The 23,428-nt window shown below is 40.4% G+C and overlaps 2 protein-coding genes across 3 annotated transcripts in view; both read left to right on the top strand.

Moving 5' to 3' along the window:
• The window catches only part of TMEM108 (transmembrane protein 108), a 411,372-nt gene that overhangs the window by 5,121 nt on the left and 382,823 nt on the right, over window positions 1-23,428 (top strand). For both annotated transcript variants that reach the window (XM_043474390.1, XM_043474391.1), the window contains exon 2: window positions 761-875. The gene's annotated coding sequence lies outside the window, so the exon portion shown is untranslated. The remainder of the gene's footprint in view (window positions 1-760; window positions 876-23,428) is intronic.
• On the top strand, window positions 19,700-20,179 carry LOC122445325 (60S ribosomal protein L31-like). The gene has a single exon (XM_043474393.1). The coding sequence runs from the start codon at window positions 19,774-19,776 to the stop codon at window positions 20,146-20,148; it is 375 nt and encodes a 124-aa protein (XP_043330328.1). The 5' UTR covers window positions 19,700-19,773; the 3' UTR covers window positions 20,149-20,179.

The following is a 23,428-nucleotide window of genomic DNA, read 5'->3' as shown; positions in this document are numbered from 1 at the left end:
TACAAAAATATTCTCTAATTTTTAAAATCTCTTTTGTACTTCAAGTGTGGTCAAAGAACAACATCTGGGAGTTTGCAACTCAGCATTTTGTCAAGATACCCAGGAGCTATGCTTGCTGTTTTGTCTCATTTTTGAGTTTCACATTGACGCATAGGTCAATGAGGGAAGCAGAGTATTTCACAGATGAGGAAACCAGATCTCAGAGTCATTAAGAAACTAAGTCAGATTTACTGTTAGTGTCTCACCCAGAACTCCATACTCTAAACCTAATATCTTCTTTGTTGGGCTGGAGTCAGGCTTGTGTGATACTGATTATTAGCTACCCAGCAACCCATGGATTTAGGTGTGGCTGTGTAACTAAGTGGAAGTGGAAAAGTATTGTGGTCCATTTCTAGGGAAAAAAGAAACAAAAAGAGAGCACCCATGCAAGTTCCTCCGTGCTATTTTATACTCCTTGTAGGCTGGAATGGAGAGGGTCCCTATGAGATCTTGGGATGCTGTGTTAAAGGATGGCAGGACTTTTGTCAGCCTGGCTGCCTGGATTGCTGTTAAGGGAGACGGTTCAATTGTCCAGTATGTATATAGGAACAAGAAATAAGCTTTTATTGAGCTTAAACCATTGTATATGTTTGGGTTTATGTGTTAAGTACTGATAGTTAGCCCATGCTAGCAAATTCATTTGAGGAGCAGTGGCTTGGAACTTGAAGTTATGGATCTTCTGGCCTAATGTATTCATTCATTCATTTTTCATCTTTGGTAGTTGGTGATCGATTGGTTGTGATCCACCATGCAGAAGTGAGTGATGAAAGGCAACAGAGCTGATGGGTCATGAGGATGTAAGTGCATTTGAAGGCTCTCACACCCTCTACTCCAGGGTAAGTCAAAGGCATTCTTTGCCATTGTTGTTCTGGTTTTACTCTTGTCTTAACTAAGACAAGATCCCCTCTTGGCATCAGTGCAGTGGGGTGCCCTATCTGTGAAAGTTTCCCAAAGCCTTTAGTGATTCAGGTCATAAACACTGTTAAGATCAGCACTTACAAAGCTAAAACTATGGTCAAGGTGATGGGATAGAATCTGCATGGGAATATCTCAACATAAGAATTTTTTAGTGAGTTTGTATGGGGCTTGATTTACATAGAGGGTGAGGGTGTTGCTGGGCCTTCCTGAGAAGGGAACTAGACCTGAGTGCTGTTTTCCTGTAGCTATATCATATTGTTATCTCTGCTGACACAGATTCCCCTCTCTCAGCACCCTACTCTTCCATGGATCACTTTCCTTAACTTTTCCTGCATTAATCACTTTTTTTGGGGGGGAGATGGGAAACTGCTTACCAGAGAGTTGATGATTTCCAATTTGGTAGATAATAGTGGTAGCAAAGCACATCGTTCTGCCCATGCCATTTTATTTTATCCAGTGTCACTGAAAGTCACATGCCCATTCCCTCCTCATCTGTTTGCAGTCCTTAGTGCAATGGATGTAGGCACCAGGAGCATTATAACTAAAGCTGCTTTGGATTTTCATCTGTCGTGAAGATTTTGAGACCAAAAGGAGATTTGGTGTGCCCTTCTCAGAGGCAGTGGAGGGCTGAGAGGGAGAAGTGAAAAGGACATCCCATCCTTTCTGAGGTCTCTGGCTTTTAGAGCTTAAACTAAAACCAGACTCACTAAAGAGAAAATAATAATTAATACAAATCTAAGCAGAGCTAAGAATGGTTAGGAAAAAGGGGGACAGGAGGTTATATTTAGAAAAAAAGTATTCAGCTGAGAAACTGGATGGAGGATTGTTTTTAAGCATCTTAGTTCAATACTGTGGAGTCCTTCCTGATAATGTCCCATTACCCATGCTCAGACAGAGGGCACCCAGTAAGGCTAATGTCCTTCTGTGCCTCACGTGGCTCAGTAATGAGTACAATTTACTGAACAAAATAGACAATTAGGAGCTGCAGATCTCTGGAGATTCCCGTAAGCATGCATCATTACAGCTCTGGAGTGATGCATGTGCTTAGAGATAAGCAAAGCAGAGGACAGGGAGCTGTAGGGCACATCAACAACTGAAGAATCCAGGTGAGCATCCAGACACAGACCCCAGCTCAGCGCCTGGGGGTCACTAAGGAAAGGGCCTGGGCTCTGCTAAACTTTGTCATTAGAGGAAAGGAGCCAGACTTTGCCAGCTTTCCTCATTTTCCTCTGTGGCGCCAAAAACATAGCATGACAGAAATAGCACTCAACTGGTATGTTTCCATGTAAATGCTGTATGAGGATCAAATTACAGAGGGAGCCATTCTTTATTGATTAGGAGCCAAAGAAACTAGTGCTGGAGATGCCAGAGGATCAGGGGTTCTCATCCTCAGCACCATGGGCATGCTGAGCCTGGTGAATCTTTGTTGCGGGCTATCCTGTGCATCGAGGCATGTTCAGCAACATCCTTGGCCTCTACCCTCTGGATGCCTGTGGTTTCCCCGACCCCCACCGCAATCGCTACAATCAAAAGTGTCTCCAGACATTGCCAAGTGTGCCCTGGGGAAAACACTGCCCCTGGTTGAGAGCCACTGCGGGAGGTGATTTAATTTTGCTCTTGAGTTTCTCTGGGAGGGCATTTCAGTAACTTAGCCTCATTATGCTAGTTTCCCTACCTGTAAAATAGACACAGTGTTTCTAAGTCAGTAGCCTAAAGAAGGGCTGTATGAAGCACTGTGTGATTACTTGAGAGCTCTATGAATGCTAATAAGTACCTGTCTCCTCAAATATCCAGGACCCAGGGATCACTCTTAATCCTTATGAAGGCAGTAGCTGAGGAGGAGGGGAGTTTGAAGGGTCAGTGGTGTGGGAAATGATGCATAGTGCCAGACTGATTGCACTTGAAGCTTTCATATTTAGTTCATCTCAACAATATACTCTTGATAAAGGCTTTTTTTTTTTTTTTTTAAGGGAAAAATGGGAGAGTGGAGGAGAGAGAAATAAGCTTTTAGAAGAGCAGTCCAGGAAATTGCTTTTAACTAGGGATGGGAGATTGCGGTAATCTCTTAGAGTGACTCATATAATTAGTGCTAAGTTGCTTCAGTCATGTCTGACCCTGTGCGCTGTAGCCCACCAAGCTCCTCTATCCATGGGGATTGTCCAGGCAAGAATATTGGAGTGGGTTGCCATGCCCTCCTTCAGGGGATTTTCCTGACTCAGGCATTGAACTTGAGTCTCTTAAGTCCTCTGCATTGGCAGGTGGGGTCTTTGTCACTAGCGCCACCTAGTGAGGGGAAGTCACTAGGACATAAAGTCACCAAAGGACAAAGAGAAGTAACCCTCCCAAAGAAAAATATCCTCCCAAATTACTACGGATCCTAGAGCAGATTTTGTGAGTAATACAACAAATACCAGAGAGTGTTTGAGGAAATCTGTTTTTATTCTATAACTTTTCCATCTTTTTCTTCTCTCCTTTGAAAGTATAGAAAAGGGGTTGTCTTCAACCCATGCCCTTTGAATGGTACATAAAATGTTTTACGATCACGGTTGTTCTGCTCATCTTCTAGAACTGTACTGGAATGGTGAAAAGGGCTATCACCCTGGCTTGGGCCTGAAGTAGTCATGTTATTTTACTAGAAAATCTCAGTTTAGGAAGAGCAAGTGCAGGGATTAGATGTAAACTGTCCCGGCAGGTTTGAGTTCAGCCTTGCTGAGGTGTTGGGTCTCTGTACTTACTAGATACACTCAGCAAACTTACACCAAGACCATATTGACATAGGCACGGTGTGGACAGAGCATGGCCATCATCGGGGAGTTCTGTTGGACAGCACTGCTTTAGACTATAAAGACTCTGTTTATCAGAAATCCATACTTGTAGTGACAGTGTGCGTACTTGTTATAACAAGACCTCCCCTCATTTAAAACAGAATTGCGTTTTGGACTTCTCCATCCTGGGTCACTTTTCAGTCTGTGAGAGGACCTTGCTGAACTTTTTGGCTTGCTGTAGCACCTGTCACAGAAAGTGCCATGAGCCTGTCTCTCTGACATAACTGAGTGCTCTGCCTCAAAAATATTTGTGCTTTAATCCCAGGCTGCTGAGCTGTCTCTTTCCATTTGGTGTCTCCACACCCTGACCCTCGGTGGTGAAGCTTGTTTGTGCAGGATGTCTCTTTTGATACTGCCTAGAGCTTCACACAGGGTCTGGGACAGATGGTGAGAGTTTTCACCTTCTTTCCTTCCAAGCCCCAGCGTGGCTCAGAAGAGTGTTTCATAAGAAGGCATTAGTTCACAAGCTTAAGCTCTGAGGCGTTATCCCCTAAAGAATTAGTTTGTAAAGTAGTATAGGACATATTTAGTAGTTAAGCCCTTTAGCAACATGGAAGAATTTTCAGGTGATATTATCTCTCACTAGTACCAATATTAGTGGCTCTGAAACTATCATAATTAGAACAAATGAAAAGATGTAGAAATAAAGACATATTTTAAAAGATGTAATTTAAATCTAACTGAGCCCAAGACTGTTTTGCATGGTAGAAGGAATGAGAGCAGAGGGTTTGCGTGCCGTGAGTTGTGTTGCAGGAGACAAGGCATGGAGGTGGCTGGGCTGAGCTGATGCTTGGCTGGCCTTCACTGACCGCGCCTTTCCTGTCTGTGTGGTGCTGATCCTCGTATTGCCCTCCTCTCTTCACTTTGTGTTTCTGTTCTGCTTTGGTCTGCTTGGAGTGTTGGAGGGGTCTTAGTGTTTCTCACAGGAGGTGCTCTTAGCATTTTGATAGAATGACTCATCCTTGTGTGAACCTTTGCTGTCCATTATAGGACATAGAGCATCCCTAGTCATTGAATGCTTGTATTACTCTGACCAAGTCATCAAGTCAGCCAACAAGGCCCCCTGTATTTCTAAATATGGCCTCTGATTGAGAATCGCTGGCTGCTAGAGCCTTGGGGGGCTTTAGAAAGGGGGAGTAATTAGAGTTGCAGAAGGTGCAGGTGCTCGAAGGGGCTGGCTCATTAATTTCTGACCTGACCTGACCTATTCCCAGTGCTGGAACTGCTTTGGGAGCCAATATTATTCTATAGAGACCAGAAGAATCAGTGGAAAACTTGGTCCCTAAACCTCAAAATCAACCCAGAAGTCATAGGGGGGACGTCTGTCAGTGCCACACAGGGTGGAGAGAATACTGAGGCTCCCAGAGCATGCTGGTTTTTATTCTTGACTGAGAGAAAAAATGCAGCAAGGGAGATTTAAAGACAATCCAAGAGAAAGGGGTTTTGCCAGCCATTTCTTTTCTTTCTCTGTGATTACAAAAACTGGCAAAGTAGCCCTAAATTTGTGAGGTTATTGTAGACTCTCAGATGGGAAATCTGAGGTTGTTTTATAGTTAGTAAAGAGAAAAAAAAAAAAAAACAACACTTTCAGATGTCTTACTGTGGGGCATCTATAAATGTCTCTGATTACAAGAACAGAAGCTCATTCAAGTTACCTTAAGAAATGGCAGGCTTAAGTAAAGATACATGGGAAAATAAAACAAATGTCAGACGTGTGGCAAGTTGTGGGTAATCCCAGAGGTCTTTCAGGATGAGAAAGAGCCGTCATGTGGCCAGACCTCACGGCGACAGGAACTAACTCAGGACCAGGAAGATTATTGCCTGATCTGTTGCAGCTCCAGGGTGTGTCTGCACCAACAGTGCTTGATCAGTCTGCATTCTACTTCTCCACCATTTACATGGCTCAGGATTCCTGTTTTGGCTTCTCTACTCATGTCTTCCTGTCCCTACAACCTAACTGATGGCTGTGTATGGACCAAGAAGGAAAAGAATATGATAATTCTGTAGTAACTATCAGCCCTCTGGTTATAGAGTTCCTTCTCCCAGGCAGTCTTAGAGGTACTGATGCCCTCTCTTGGTCCACACAGCGGTGGCCTGGGTCTTCTTGCCTCAATAAAGACTGTGGTTTCTCTGGAAGGGAGCAGTGGTAGGGTCAAAAGAATGTGAGACCTCTCTTGTGTAAGGACACTGAATTCTCAACTCTTAGAATCAACATAAACAGTGTTTGTGGGTTATGTATATAATAAAGAATTGAAAGATTACTTTTGAAGCCTCTGCATTCAGTAGCAATTATGAAAAAGCCTGAATTCGTTTTTTTAGGAGACTGGCTGCATCCCAGAGCAGAATGGTAGGGAAATTGCTGGGCTAGATGATTGGGAAATCAGCAGTTGTATTTTCCATATGGATATTTTATTTTTTTTGCATCTGTCAAATGTGATTCTCTCAACCACCCATGTATCTTGTAGGAATAATGGCTAGGTAGCTGTCTAAATGTTGAAAGACATTTTGACATCTCTGACAAGTGTTATTCAACAGCTGGGTTTGTAAAATTCCAGTTCTGACAAAGTAAAATAATTTGGCTTATTACTCCAGAAATAAATTCCATATAGATGGTGTCATTTTGGGAATTACTACCTTAAAGGCAGACTTTAAAATGTTTTGTGTTGTAGTGTGTTCTGTTTATTTACCCTCAGTCTTGGAGAGCTAGTTTCATTTGAGCTAATGCTTGAATATGACTTTACAAGGGAGTGCATCCTCATATTTGCAGAAGGCTCTGTCCTTATTTATGATTCTCTGATAGGGTAAGATGATGGTCCTGGCTTCATGGGCCCTCACAGCTGTGAAGGGCATGCTCTGTGACATCATACACAGCCCAGTGGCTCATTGAATTCATTTAAGGCTCTTACTCTTCTCAAGTAGCTGGAGCATGGGAGTGACACATAGAGAGTTAGTATTTCCTCAGCTGCAACTTCTGTTGAAAGCGGCAAAAGAGAAGTTCATTGGGGCTTCTGCAACTGCTAGTTGAGGAAAGAATGTAGGCTGTTACTGAAAGATGATTGGGATCAGCTTTCTCACTCAGCTGCTCGAAGGAGCAGAGATGAATTTTTTGCTTTAGTTTCTCTTCTTACTCTGGGAAGATCCCTATCCCCTATATGGAATTTTTTTAACGAGAAGGGAAAAATAGAGAATTGTATCCAATACATTTTAAAATACATGATTGTATTTCTTCTGAAGAGGAAGATTTGTGTATAGTAACCATATATCACCAGATTAAAATCTTCAATTTTAATTTTAAAGAAATTCTAATCTTACAGTATAAACCAAAGATAAAGTCAAATTTTTGCATATATAATTTATTTTTTATAAAAATAAAACAAAATTATGTTTGTTCTCATAGAATCAGGAACTAATATGCAGCTCTTACATGAAGATTCTGTAGCAATGGTAAAGACACCTGCTCTCTCCAAGGTGTAAAGAGATGAAAGATGATGCCTGAAAGATGCCTGAGAGTCCCAGGTCCTGAATCCTGGGATTTTGTCCTACTCTAGGCCACTCCCTAGATAAGTGTTGGAGGATAAGTGTGATAAATGGACACAGATGATTAAGGGGAGGGCTGAAACCTCCAGCTTCGGTGAAGTGTCCTGTGCTTCCCATGAGCCACAGGAGGAGTAGATCCTACCCAGGCCTTTCCCTCCTGAGCCCATTGTTGAATCCTGGCCTTGGCCTTTCTAGGAAACAAAACTATGGCTGAAGTAATATCCTCAAACATGATTTCTTATTAGCATGTCCCTTTTAAAAGAAGCTTCCTGGATGAGGACGAAGGCAGACAGATGCATGCTTCCCTTAGCTGTCAAAAGCTGTCTCCTTTCTATTGGAAAGTGAAAGTGAAAGTTGCTCTGTCTTGTCCGACTCTTTGCGACCCCATGGACTATACAGTCCATGGAATTCTCCAGGCCAGAATACAGGAGTGGCTAGCCTTTCCCTTCTGCACGGGATGTTCCTAACCCAGGAATTGAACCCAGGTCTCCCACATTGCAGGCAGCTAAGCCAGAACGCTTATTAGATCACTTCTGAAATTTTTAATTATTGCCATTAGTAAAATATCTTCTAGACATGAAGCAATAGGACATTAATAGAGACCCCCAATTAGTGTCTTTTAATTTGAGAGCCCCAAATCCCATGTTAATATGGTACTAGACTTCAGCTTCTTGTTCCTTCTGGTGTTTCTCTATATGCATTTCCATCTTTTCCCTCCTCCCACTAACTGTGTTATCTAGTTTAGATCCTTTGGTCTGTTTACCCCCTTTCTTACATCTTTCTTGATTTCCAAAGTCCTGTGATTCCCAGCAGCCTGAAGGACAGTGTGCTTCTTAACTAGGCATAAAGACAGTCTGCAGTATGACTCCAACTTACTGTCTGACTTTCTACTCTTTCTCTTCACAAACTGCTCCTTACTCAGACTGGTCCTTGGTCCAGTTGTCTATTCTGTGCATAGAATGCCCTTTCTTTCCAGTGACCATATCTGTTTGGTAGCATTGAAAACCTTTGTCCCATTAGATAGATGTGCTTTTTCATCTTTTCTCTATCAGATTTTAGAAAGGCGACTTTGGGAAAAATATTTAATTTCTCTCAACCTCAGTTTTCTTATTTGCAAGAAGGGACTCAAAATAGCCCCCTTATAGGATGCTTGTGAACGTAGTACCATGTCCTCGCTTCTGACTGCCCAGCACAGAGCTGTGTGTGTAGGCTAATCATGTGCACTTGCTGACGAAGTTACTGATCAGATTTGCCCAGCTGATCTGGATCACATTTCTTGATTAGCCATCCTCTTCCTGCAACTGCCACACCTTCTGTAACCACGTTTCTTCTCCAGTACTCCTGACTTGATCAGTAAGCACCTGAAAATATATGCTCCTAGGGTATGACAGAAAGGGGACCCTCCCACACTATTGTTGGGAATGTAAATTGGTGCAGACACTGTGTAAAACAGTATTGGAGCTTCTTTAAACTACAAATACGGTAGCTATATGACCCAGCAATCTCACTCCTGGGCATATATCCAGAAAAGACAAAAACTCTAATTGGGCTTCTCTGGTGACTCAGTGGTAAAGAATGCGCCTACAGTGCAGGAGACATGAGAGACACAGGTTTGATCCCTGGGTTCGGAAGATCCCCTTGAAGAAGGGAATGGCAACTCACTCCAGTCTTCTTGCCTGGAGAACTCCATGGACAGAGGAGCCTGGTGGGCTACAGTCCATGGGATTGTAAAGAGTTGGACATTACTGATCAGTTAACAACTTTTCTTTCTTTTTTTCTAATTTGAAATGATACATGCACCCCAGTGTTCATAGCGGAACTGTTTACAATAGCCAAGACATGGAAACAGCCTAAATGTCCATCAACAGATGAATGGATAAAGACAGTGTAGTGTCTTTACTACACACACACACACACAAATACAGTGGAATATTATTCAGCCATAAAGAGAATGAAATAATACCACTGGCAGCCCTGTGGGTGGATCTAGAGATTGTCATATTGAATGAAGTAAGTCAGAAAAGACACATATCATATGATATTGTATGTGGAGTCTAGAAAAAAGTACAAACGAACCAACTTACAAAACAGAAATAGACTCACAAACATAGATAACAAACTTACAGTTATCAAAGAGAAAATGGGAAAGAGGGATAAATTAGGAATTTGGGATTAACAGATACACACTACTATATATAAAATAGATAAAGATGTTGCTGTGATTTATGTCAGAGTGTTCTGCCTATGTTTTCCTCTAGGAGTTTTATAGTGTCAAGTCTCATAGTACCATTTGCTAAAGACATTGTCTTTCTAACATTGTATAGTCTTGCTTCATTTGTCTTAGATTTGTCTTAGATTAGTTGGCCATAGGTACATGGGCCTATTTCTGGGCTTTCTATCCCATTCCATTGATACATATTTCTATTTTTGTGCCAGTACCATACTGTTTTGATGAATGTAGCTTGGTAGTATAGTCTGAAGTCAGACAGCCTGATTTTTCCAGCTGCATTTTTCTTTTCTCAAGATTTCTTTGGCTGTTTGGGGGTCTTTTGATCCATCTCCCAGAATAATGAAAAGAAAAACAAAAATAAACAAATGGGGCCTACTTAAACTCAAAAGCTTTTGCATAGCAAAGGAAACGATAAACAGAATGAAAAGACAATTCACAGATTGGGAGAAAATATTTGCAAATGATATGATCAATAAAGGATTAGTCTCTAAAATTTATAAACAGCTATTATGTCACTTAATGGCATCAAAACAAACAACACACTCAAAAATGGACAGGAGGCCTAAATAGATATTTCTCCAAAGAAGACATATGGATGGCCAACAGCTGCATGAGAAGATGTTCAACATCATTAATTATTAGAGAAATGCAAATCAAAACTACAATGAGGTATCAACTCACACCTGCCAGAATGGTTATCATCACAAAATCCACAAACAATAAATGCTGGAGAGGGTATGAATAGAAGGGAACCCTCCTATACTGTTGGTGGGAATGTAAATTGGTACAGCCACTGTGGAGAACAACATGGAGGTTCCTTGAACTAAAAATAGAGCTACCATATGACCCTGCAATCCCAGTCCTGGACAAAAGCATGGAGAAAAGCCTGGTCTGAAAGGATACATGCACCCCAATGTTTATGGCAGTACTGTTTACAATTGCTAAAGCATGGGAGCAACCTAAATGACCATCAACATATGAATGGATAAAGAGAATGTGGTACATAAATACAATGGAATTTTACTTAGCCATTAAAAAGAATGAAATAATGCCATTTGCAGCATCATGGATAGACCTAGAAAGTGTCATACTGAGTGAAGTAAGTCAAACAGAGAAGGAGAAATATTGTATGACATCCCTTATATGTGGAAACTAAAAAGAAAGGGTACAAATGAACTTACAAAACAGAAAGAGACTCACAGACTTATAAAACTTATGGTTGCCAGGGGAAAGGGATAGTTAGGGAATTTGGGATGGTCGTGTACACACTGCTATATTTAAAATGGTATAACCAACATGGACCTATTGCATAGCACATGTCACTCTGCTCAGTGTTATGTGGCAGCTTAGATAGGAGGGAGGTTTGGGAGAGAATGGATACATGTGTATGTAGGGCTGAATCCCTTCACTTTTCCCCTGAAATGATCACAATATTGGCTACACCCCAATACAAAATAAAAAATTCAAAAGTTAAAAAAAAAAAACAAAAACAAGGACTTATAGTATAGCACAGGAGACTGTGTACAGTATCTTGCAATAGCCTATAATAAAAAAGAATATGTGTGTATGTGTGTTAGTGTGGTCATTCATATCCGACTCTTTGTGACCCCATGGAGAGGCTCTTCTGTCAATGGGATTTCCCAGACAGGAATATTGGAGCAGGTTGCCCTTTCCTCCAGGGGATCGAACTTGTGTCTTCTGCATTGCAGGTGGATTCTTTACCACTGAATCACTTCTGTATATATAGCTGAATCACTTTGCTGAACACCTTAAACATTGTGAATCAAGTCTATGTCAATAAAAATAAATAAATGAAAATGAAAAAAAAATGATTGAATAAACATGTTACTTTGGGAAAAAAGGATACTGTTCTCCCTGCACCTGTTATGGTGAAAATTATCCTGGACCTTCATAATGTCCTAATTTATCTCCCACATTAGAAATTGAAGGCAGTTTTAGGGTCACTCCATGCAACCTGAGCACTGGTTCATTATCTTCATAGTTGATTCCTTTTATGTATAGTGAGATTATCATGAAGATCAATGGTATGATTATAGCTGTCATGAGAAGTTATACCTCTTTGAAACAAAGTTTTCCCAGGCCCAACCAACAGGCTTTTTATTCCAAACATCATTTAATAAAATGCAACATGACACTAACAGGATTGCTTGTACAAACACTTGGAGTTCATTTAGGCACACTCTGCCCTATATTGATTCTCAATTATAGCATGTTTAGCATGAATAAACCTGCTGGTGTTCTCAAACAATGGTAATGCTGTCTTGGCAGTTCTGCCCTTCTGACTGTGGAGCTGAAAGCATATCAGTGTTTCTTTTGTTCACTCTTTTTAAATTATGGTTTTCTACCTCTTGCTCAAGTGATTTAAGCCATACTTTAGGCTTATAAATTGTAGTTTTTAAAGCATATCTCTTTCTGGCCCTTCTCACTCTTTCCTTTATTTCTGCATTTTTCTTATTGTATCATGGACAAAATAAGACTGAAAATTTTTTTTTCTACTCAAGGTAAGAAAAATTTAAATACTTGTATTGCTTTTCTGGAGAAGGCAATGGCAACCCACACCAGTACTCTTGCCTGGAAAATCCCATGGATGGAAGAGCCTGGTTGGCTGCAGTCCATGGGGTCGCGAAGAGTCGGACACGGCTGAGCGACTTCATTTTCACTTTTCACTTTCATGCATTGTTGAAGGAAATGGCAACCCACTCCAGTGTTCTTGCCTGGAGAATCCCAGGGATGGCGGAGCCTGGTGGGCTGCCGTCTATGGGGTCGCACAGAGTCGGACACGACTGAAGCGCCTTAGTAGCAGCAGCAGCAGTATTGCTTTTCTGGTTTGAGATTCCTTTTTTAGTTATTAGCATTGGCTGCAATTTCGTATATACTTGTGGGTCTCTCACTGCATTTATTTTGTCTCTTTTCTTGCTTGTTTTTAAAAAAAAATTTATTGGTGCATAGTTGATTTGCAATGATGTGTTACTTTCAGGTGTACAACAAAGTGATTCAATCATTCTTTTCAAATTCTTCTCCAATATTGGTTATTATATAATATTGATTAGAGTTCCCTGTTCTATATAGTTGTTGTTGTTGCTCAGTTGCTTAGTCGTGTCAATTCTTTGTGACTCCATGGACGCCAGGCTTCCCTGTGCTTCACCATCTCGCGGAGTTTGCTCAAACTCATGTCCATTGAGTTGATGATGCCATCCAACCATCTCACCCTCTGTCACCTCCTTCTCCTCCTCACCTTAATCTTTCCCAGCATCAGGATCTTTTCCAATGTGTCAGCTCTTCACATTAGGTGGCTGAAGTGCTGGCGCTTCAGCTTCAGCATCAGTCTTTCCAATGAATATACAGGTTTGGTTTCTTTTAGGATTGACTGGTTTGATCACCTTGCTGTCCAAAGGACTCTCAAGAGTCTTCTCCAGTACCACAGTTTGAAAGCATCAATTTTTTACCTCTCTGCCTTCTTTATGGTCCAACTCTCACATATATATGTGACTACTGGAAAAACCGTCACTCTGACTATATAGACTTTTATCTCTGTTTTTTTTTTTAATACGCTGTCTAGGTTTGTCACTGCTTTTCTTCCAAGGAGCAAGCGTCTTTTAATACTACATAGTAGTTCATTAATGCTATATAGTAGGTCCTTGTTAGTTATCTAGTTTACATATAGTAGTGTGTATATATTAATCCCAGTCTCCTAATTTGTTATTTCCCCTATGTTTCCCCTTTGGTAACCACAAATTTAATTTGATTTTGAGATCTGTGAATATGTCTCTATTTTGTAAATAAGTTCATTTGTATCATTTTTCTTTTAGATATAACCAATGTCATATGACATTTGTCTTTCTCTGTCTGACTTACTTCACTTAGTATGATAATCTCCAGGTCCATCCATGTTGCTGCAAATAAATGGCATTATTTCATTATTTTGATAGCTGAATAATATTCTATTGTGTATGTATATATATGTGTGTGTGTGTGTATATATATATACACACACACCACACCTTCTTAATGGACACTTAGGTTGCTTCCCTGCGTGGCTATTGCTGCCATGAACATTGGGGTGGATGTATCCTTTTGAAGCATGTTTTCTCTGGATATATGCCCAGGAATGGGATTGCAGGGTCATATGGCAGTTTTATTTTTAATTTCTTAAGGAACCTCCATACTGTTCCCATAGTGGCTATTACCAATTTACATTCCCACCAACAGTGTAAGAGGGTTCCCTTTTCTCCACACCCTCTCCAGCATTTATTTTTGTGGATTTTGATGATAGCCATCTGACCAGTGTAAAGTAATGCCTCATTGTAATTTTGATTTGCATTTCTTTAATAATTAGTTGGGGCTTCTCAGTTGGCTCAGTAGTAAAGAATCCACCTGCCAATGCAGGAGATGCAGGTTCGATCCCTGGTTTGGAAAGATCCCCTAGTGTAGGAAATGGCAACCTACTCCATCCAGTATTCTTGCCCAGAAATTCCACAGAGGAGGCTGGTGGGCTACAATCCATAGGGTTGCAAAGAGTCAGACAAGACTGAGCACACATGCAGGCAGTCAGTAATTAGTGATGTTAAGCATCTTCTCATGTGGCTTTTGGCCACCTGTCTGTTTTCTTTGCAGAAGTGTCTATTTAAATCTGCCCATTTTTTTAATTGGGTTGTTTGATTTTGAGCTGCATGAGCTATATGGGAGAAAATATTTGCTTGAATTTATTGATGAGAGGTATAAGTAGAACTGCATGGATATTTCTGCATTCTTTGGTGATATGAGCAGTGACTCACTGAACCCTTAACAATTGTCTAAATTTTGTGGGTTTTCTCTCTTTTTACCTTAGACTTTTGAGGGAAATTTGTAAAAATCCATGAGAATATTTGTGGTATGAAAGGATCCATTACAGTATACAGTCGGTCCTTCATATCCAAGGTTCTGCATCCACGATTCAATAAACTGTAGATCGAAGATATTTGAGAAAAAAAGTTACACAAAGTTCCAAAAAAAGGAAAACTTGAATTTGCTGCACACTGGCAACTATTTACATAGTGTTTACATTGCATTTATAACAATTTAGATAGTATTTACATTATGTTAGGTAACATAAGTAATCTAGAGATTACTTTAACACTGATGTTTTATATAAGGGGCTGGAGCACCTGCAACTTTCAGTATCTACTGGGGAATTAGCTGGGTCCAATTCCTCAGCAGATACCTACAGACGATTGAATTTTTCTTTCCAGATCCTCTTTTTGAAGAAGATTTGTGATAGAATTGTTTGTTTGTTTGGGGTTTGGGGGACTCATAATCAGAAAGGTTATCTAGTGTAACTTCTTTGAATGGAGAGATATTTTAGGCATGCAGCAGGAGCCTCCCACCCTCTTCTCTCCATGAGCACTGATGGAGGGAGTGCGTGTGTGTGTGTGTTTAGGGTGATGGAAAGGGAGGGTGGTGACAATAAACTGGGAGACTCTGTTGCATGAAGTTGCTTGTTAATCCTCCTGAAGGGGAAAAACCAGTGTCTCGGCCATGCGTTCTTCCTCACAGAGTTGTTCATAGTTGGAGGAAGCAAGAAATATACAGCCTATAATCAAGCTGGATTTTCTTTTAAGCTGTTGATTTTGAGTTTTTTTAAATTATGGGCACCGGGGTGAGAACAGCAATGGGAAGATGAGGTGTACAGCAGCTGATACGTGGCCACTTTGTGCCTTGTGTTAGGTTGAGTCTCCTACTCTTTCTTCAGTTTTAAATAAACGTCTCAATTTCCTGCCTGTGAGCTAATGAGAACTTTCTCCTACTGGAAGCTCTCCCCTGTTCCCTCAGAATTTAGGAAGAAGAGCAGATGGGATTAGATCTTGCCTTGGGAGGATGATAGCCCCACTGTGGGTTTGTTCCTGAGGAAGGAAAAAGAACTCGCATCTTAAAGTACTTCCGGCCACATCCTGCTCGTGCCCTCAGAATCACAACTCTGAGGTGTGCTCTCTGCCACAGCCTGTCTGCCTGGGTTTCCCTCTTTGCAGCTGGGCAGACCACTAAGTGTTGGGGCTCATCCCTTGTGTCCACCACCTTTCTTCCCAGGGTGGAAAAGACGGGAGAGGGGTAATCCTCAGGGGCGAGAGGCCCAACAAGAAGAGACCAAGAAGTACCAAGGGCAACATCCTGATTCCCAGTCCCACTCCAGGCCTTCCTGTTCATCTAGCTTTGCTTCTTTGGGCATTACAATTTGAGGCCACATTTTGGAACTAGGAGACTTTGTTACTAATGGGAATTGTTTTCCTCATTTACTTATTTGTCTCTGGAGTTAGACAATGAGGTCTCCTCAAGCGTGGACCCTGCCAGGAACTTCTTGTGCATTCTTTGCATGACCTACCCTACAGGAGGCACATGGGTAGGCTTTCAAAATAGGGAGATTTCATGGCCTTAATAGTTTGTAGCCTATCTTATTCATTCCCGTATGTGTGTGTGTGTGTGTGTGTGTGTGTGTGTTAGTTGCTCAGCTGAGTCTGACTCTTTGTGACCCCATGGACTATATGCCACCAGCCTCTTCTATCCAAAAAATTCTCTGAGCAAAAATACTGGAGTGGGTAGTCATTCCCTTCTCCAGGGGATCTTTATGACCCAGGAATTGAGTCTGGGTTTTCTGCAATGCAGGCAGATTTTTTACTGTCTGAGCCACCAGGGGAGCTTCATTACCATTTTAATGTATTTTTTCAATGTCCACTTGCTTGTTTCTCTCTGGAATAGCATTTATTTTTCCAGGTGGGTGAAAGTCTGAATGCCTCCAAAGCTATCTGCAGTAGGATTGATTTGGTCATATCAGACTTCATCTGTTGTTGAGCTGAATTTTACTTCTCTCTTGTAACCCTGTGTCAGGAACATGAGCCTCACTTTTTACTTTAGAGGCTTCCTTAACTACCAGAAGATGGAAAGGCTGGAGTTCTTTTCCATCAGGTCTCACTTAAATTGTCTGTGTGGTTACAGAGGAGTCAGTTCACTTCTGTGTGGTGTACTTTAATAATTAAGAGTCCATCCAGCTCCTCTTAGTCATATCACTTACTCTGTTATTTTTGTTTTCATTTAAGTTGTCCTATTGCTTTGTCCTAGTTGTTAAATGTAGTCTTTTTTCCTTAGCCAAACCCATTTCTTTGAAGGGCAGGGACAAGACCTATTTCTCATGCATCCTTGGCTATCCTTTTTCTCCCTATAGACCAAGCGTAAGACTCTATTCAAATTAGATGATCCATAAGTGTTTTAACCTAATTAAACCCAAGCATTTATAGAATTCAATAGGAAGAAATGCCTTTAATACATTAAGATCTAAGCACATCTTAGAGGTCTTCTGGTCCACCTCTTTCTTGGATCAGTTTATTGATTGAGTTATTTCTTATTTCATCCTTCCTTTCTTCCCTCTATTTTGTGCCAGGCACTGCGTAAGGAGCAGGAGATCTGAGGTGAATATAGAGGTGGAGCTTACCGTCAAGTGGAGAGGATAGGCAATGAACAGATGATTAAATCTGAAAGCTCTAAGTACTGGGAACTCCAGAAGCCCACCACTGGGAGCTGCCTTAGGGTCCAGGGAGGCTTTTGTGAGAATGTAAGGTTTAAACTGGGGATCCATCAACACAGAGAAAGGAAGTGACTTGCCCAAAGCCGGTCGGTAGCTCCTGTGTAGCAGAGGTCAGCCTGTAACCCAGGTTTCTACCCAGATTTCTTAGCAGAGGTTTGCCTGTAACCCACGTTTATTCCTCTGAATTTTGTGACAATTCTGTGAAAACCCTCATTGTTAAAGTACTTTGATCTTCTGAATTTCATTGAGTACATTCATTGAGTACATACCATTTAGCTATTATATGAATAGATTACATTTTGATGAGAAAGCCTTATGTATATTTTCCTTCCTTGCCACATGTGAAGCAATATACAATGTTTTAGTATCTTCTTTTCTTCTGGAGTACTTACTGGCTCGCCTTCTATTACGTTCTCTTGATCCTGTGATAACTTATCTCCTTCATAACTTTTAAGTTTTATTTAATTTCCCCTAACTTATTAGGAGATTTTAAATTTTATTCTACAGGGTATTAAAAATTAAGGACTCAGGAATTATAGAAATTGAGAATGGCTAAAAGATAAGTGATAATAAGAATTTAATAAAAATTTCAAAATAAACTTCAGGGGCTCTCTGAGATGATCCCAAGAAGTTGGAAAGGGATCTTTTTACCAGTTTTTCTTAACTCTTCAAAGCTCATTACATATGTGAGCTTGGCCAGAGATGGCAACTGGCAAATCCTAAAGAGAACTCTTCACATATTTACTCACAAGTGTTTTTGTGTAAGATGCATGGGAAGAAGACCAAGGCACTGGGAATGAAGTCCTTGAGAAGAAAGATATTAGAAAGGGGCCCACTTAACCTATAGATATAGTGAGTACTTTGAAAATTTATCATCCCATGGTAGTTTGCAGATAAATGCATAAAATATGATTTCCACAAGATCGCATATCAGGTTAATGAAGGCTTGAAATGTGTGACATTATCTGCAAAATGTTTACATTTAAAGACTTTTTTTCTGGGTGGTTCTGGTTTCATCAGAAATCTCAAACAGGGTTCTCATCACAAAATGGTTAAGAATAATGGTGCTAGCAGAAAATACTGATTTTAAAAAGTTTGGAGTGATAGAATCTTTCTATATGTGTCATGAATATCAGAAATTGTTTAAAAAATTATTCATTCATAGTATAATAAAACTTATACATGACAAAAATCACTATAAACAAGATTTACAGATGTGACTAACTGAAATATTTAGAGCATGTTTATTATTAATGTCTCTAACATGCAAGTAGAAATACATTTGCAGTGTGTTTCAACAGCTTAATGGTGTTGGCAAGAGTGAGGACCTCTGGAGGACTTGGGTCTGTGTTGTTATAACTTGTTAGTTGGTTGGGTCTCTGTTGTTACAACCTTTGTTTCATAGCATAGATGCATTCACAGGAATACCCATTGCAGGTTTGTATTTGATAAGAAAAACTAGAAATAACCTAAGTATCCATTAGTAGGAGTCTTGTCACTAAATAATGATACATGTCTACCATGGAATACTATATAGCCATTAAAAGTGACCCAATTCTGAACAGAAAGTCCAGAAATGAAGCCACATGTGTATGGTCACTTAATCTTTGACAAAAGAGGCAAGGATGTATAATGGGAAAGGACAGCCTCTTCAAAAAACAATGTCAAGAAAACTGAACAGCTTTTTTGACATGCTCAAGAGTCAAACTGGACTTTTTACTCATGCTATGTGCAAAAATAAATTCAAATGAATTAAAGACTGAAATATAAGACCTGAAGCCAAAAAAACGCTAGAAGAAAACATAGGCAGTATTACCAGTATGTCTTTTGATCTGCCTCCTCAGGCAAGAGAAACAAAAGCCACAGTAAACAAATTGGACTAGATCAAACTCATGGCTTCCCTGGTGGCTTAGGCGGTAAAGAATCTGCCTGCAATGCAGGAGACCCAGATTCGATCCTTGAGTTGGGAAAATCCCCTGGAGAAGGGAATGGCAATCCACTCCGATATTCTTGCCTAGAGAATTCCATGAACAGAGGAGCCTGGCAGGCTACAGTCCATGGCATTGCAAAGAGTCAAACATGACTGAGTGACTCACACAACACAACAACAAAACTCAAAAGCTTTCCTCTGTGAAGGAAACTATTAACAAAATGAAAAGACAGACTACTGAATGGGAGAAGATGTTTGTAAGTAATATATCCTATAAGGGGATTAATATCCAAAATATACAGCGAATTTATACAACTCAACATAAAAAATAAAACAAAAAGCTTTCTTAAAAAATGGACAGATCTGATTGGAGACTTTTCTAAAAAAGCCATATAGATGGCCAACAGAAATATGAAAAGATGCTCAACATCACTAATCATCAGGGAAATGAAAAATGGAAATCACAAAACCTCACACTGATGACAGTCAGAATGACTGTCATCAAAAAGGCAGCAAGGAACAAGTATTGGCCAGGATGTGGAGAAAGGGGAACCCTTGTACACTGTTGGTAAGACTATAAATTGGTGCAGTCACTATGAAAAATAGTATGAAGGTTTCTTTAAAATCTATACTTATCATATGATCCAGAAATTCTACTCATGGGTATATATCCAAAGGAAACGAAAACATTAATTCAAAATTCCAACCACGGCCCTGCAGGATGGCTCCCAGAAAGAAGGGCGGCGAGAAGAAGGGCCGGTCCGCCATCACCGAGGTGGTGACAAGAGAATACACCATCAGCGTTCACAAGCGCATCCATGGAGTGAGTTTCAAGAAGCGTGCCCCTAGGGCACTCAAAGAAATCCGGAACTTTGCCATGAAGGAGATGGGAACTCCAGACGTGCGCATCGACACCATGCTCAACAAAGCCGTCTGGGCCAAAGGAATTAGGAATGTCCCATACCGGATCCGTGTGTGGTTGTCCAGAAAACGTAATGAAGACAAAGACTCGCCAAACAAGCTCTACACTCTGGTTAGCTACGTGCCCGTCACCACCTTCAAAAATCTACAGACAGTCAATGTGGACAAGAACTAATTGCTGATGGTCCAATAAAGTTATTGAACTGCCAAAAAAAAAAAAAGATACATGCACCCTGATGTTCATAGCAGCATTATTTATGATAGCCAAGACATGGAAGTAATTGAAATGTCCACTAATAGTTGAATGGGTAAAAAAGACACATATACATACACATAATGGAATATTATTCAGCCATAAAAATGGAATCTTGTCATTTGTGATAAGATGAATGGACCTAGAAAATGTTATGCTAAGTGAAATAGGTGAGAGAAAGACAAATACTGTGTGATTTCACTTATATTTAGAGTCTTAAAAAAAATGAACAAATCATTTGGAAACAGAGTCATAGATACAGAGAATAAACTTTATGGTCCCCAATGGGAGGAAGGTGGCAGGGTAAGTGAAATAGGTGAGGGAGATTAATAGGTCCAAACTTCCAACTATAAAATGAGTCATGGGGATGAAATGTACAGCATGGGGAATATTGTCAATAAAATTGTAATCACTTTGTATGGTGACAGAGGGTAACTAGTCTCATTGTGGAGATAATTTTGTAATGTATAAAAATATCAAATCACTATGTTCTAACATAACTAATGTAGTATAGTATGTAAATTACACTTCAATTAAAAAATACTTTATTTTTATGGGAAGCTATCTGGCAAATTAGTAAATTAAATTTAGGTTAAAATAATTATGATCACAGGAAAACTTAAGTAATGTGAGTCCATTTATATAAAATTGTTTTTATATATGTACTTGAGCAGAAAGGGCTTCCCCTTTCTGGCTCAGTGGGTAAAGAATCTGCGTGTGGTGCAGGAGATACAGGAGACACAAGTTTGATCCCTGGGTCAGGAAGATACCTGGAGGGGAAAATAACGACCCACTTCAGCATTCTTGCCTAAAAAATCCTACTGACAGAAGAGCCTGATGGGCTACAGTCCCAAGGGTTGCAAAGACACAACTGAGCGACTAAGCACTTGGGCAGAAGGACTATTGAATAACATCTCAGTAGTGTTTTTTTCCAAGTGATTTTATTTTGTAATTTTTCTGTGTAATTTATATGCTTGTACAATGAGCATGCCTCATTAAAATTCCTAACAATATTTAAAACCTGCTTGATCCTAATGATCAAGTGTTTGTAGCACCATCTCAACAAGATAGCATGTTGGTGGGTGGAAAGGACTGGGCGTTGTTTTTATAGAACATCTATTAAGTTCAACTTTATATATACCCAGGCATTAAGTGATAAGGATACAAATGAGTGTCTTTGTGCCTAGGAACTTAAAGTCTAGAATAATTCTAAAATGACATGTTATTCAGTAGGTATGCAGTTCATTGGCCTGGAATATATAAGTATCTGCATAGGAGAGCTTTTACGATGGATGGCATGTGTATTCAAATTTGTCATTTTACCTTGAATGTTTACCCACATGTGAAAGGAAAATCAGTGAGTGCTTCACTTTGAAAGAGATATTTGACACAATTTTATGGACCTCCAGAATCATTTAAGTGAATGTTGCTACTAGTTTTGACACTTAACTTTTAAAAGGAACTAGCAATTTCTTTCATTGGCTTCTTTAGGTATCGTAACCACCCACAATTTAAATCATGGACCCTGAGTCTTCTTCATGGCAGTGCTGGAAAATCAGGATGTGTATTCTAGGTGAAAAGGTCATTTATTCACTTTGCAAGTAAAATGAGTGCTTAGTCATTCCTTCATCCAGTTTTTATTTCTCTGAGGAGGATGGTTTCCTCTAGCATCATCATATTATTTTTCCATATTGGAAAATTACAGCCTCTTGAGTGAAGGCAGAAATAATAGCCATGAACCTTTTTTAGAGTGTTTGGTGACTTTATTAATTCTCCATTAACATCTCATTATTTAAAACTTTTAATTTTCTGTGGGCTTAGAAAGTAAAAACATTTATCTGCTGCTAATGGACATTCTTTGGGGCCAAAAGCTAGGAGATTTTCAGAGAATCTGTTTTAAGGGAAGTTGGTCAATGTCCTCTGCCATCCAATCTCCTCTTTTACTTTTATGGGAATTTGTGTTGTGGGAAATCTTTGTGAGCATTTTCTAACTCAGGATGTGTATATTGCCTGAGAAACTTGAAACAAGTCTCATGTGAAACTTACTTTCACAGAATTAAATTTGTTTCATTCTAAACTCTGATGACATTAATGTCAGTTCAGTTCTGCAAAGATATATCAAGCCCTTATGGATTCAGGGAGAAGAAAGATGAGAGAACACTTTTGAGGACTTTAGCCAGTCCCTTGAGGCATGCTGAGGGCTCACTGGAGATCTTAGATTTAGAGTAATAGCATTTAGCAGAATTCTGTGACTTTCTTCTCTGGGCCTGTGTGTGAAGGAGTGGAGAAAGGAAGTCAGCCATGGTGTGGCCTTACCAAGTGAGCAGGTCCCTGTGAGAGCGGGAGGAGGGAATGGTTCTGACAATTGAACATGGAATTTACACTGGTGAAAGAGGTGAGGCCAGACAAGAGGAGGCTGACAGAAAGTGAGAGGTGGGAGGATCAGTGGTTATCAGGTCTCATTGAGGTTGCTAGAGTTGGGGTACCAGAAGTGGGAAACTGACAGGATGGTGGTGGTTGGAGACGAATGTGGAGGAATTTCAGCTAGGAACTGGTATGTGTTCTTGGAGTTAGGGTGGAGAACAGGGACTGAGAAGTGGGGGGGTAAGAAAGCTCATCTGTGTGGACACTGAATTCACCTAGAATCGTGGCCACCATAATGATGGAGTGTGACAGGGTGCCAGGAAACCATTTCTTCCTCGGCTTTGGGGGAGTGGATGGTACAGTCTGATTTTGTATGATTCAGACCTTCAGAGTTTTTATGGAAGAGGAGAGGAAGGACAGTGGGCCAGATGTGGTAGAGAGAAGCAGTCAGACCTCCACCCTACCTCTAGGCCCTATGGTTTGAGAATGTGGGAGAAAATAGACACCACTTGAGAGGGCTGGAGTGGGGGAGTAGTGTCCTCAGGGAACAGCCAGGTAGAAAGACAGAGGGAGCTTTCAGACAGGAAGGGAGTCTTCCTGATGGCTGCCTGTGAGTTCCAGAGAGCACAGGAAAAGGGCATCAGACCCTGAGAAGGAGGGGAGATAGAAGGTCAAGAAAAAAGTATGAAAGAGGCTGTTTGGGTGTAAAAATTGGAGGAATGAGAGGTGATCTGGGCATCTCATTGTGTCTGTTGTCAACAGGAGTAAAAGGTGTAATGAAATGAGTCCTGATAGTCCCAAGGCTTTAAGTATAAGGAGTGGGTTGGGAGGCAGGTAG

The sequence above is a fragment of the Cervus canadensis genome, chromosome 7 (assembly GCF_019320065.1).
Source record: "Cervus canadensis isolate Bull #8, Minnesota chromosome 7, ASM1932006v1, whole genome shotgun sequence".
In the NCBI taxonomy this organism is placed as follows: Eukaryota; Metazoa; Chordata; class Mammalia; order Artiodactyla; family Cervidae; genus Cervus; species Cervus canadensis.
This window is presented reverse-complemented; position numbering and strand designations above follow the sequence as displayed.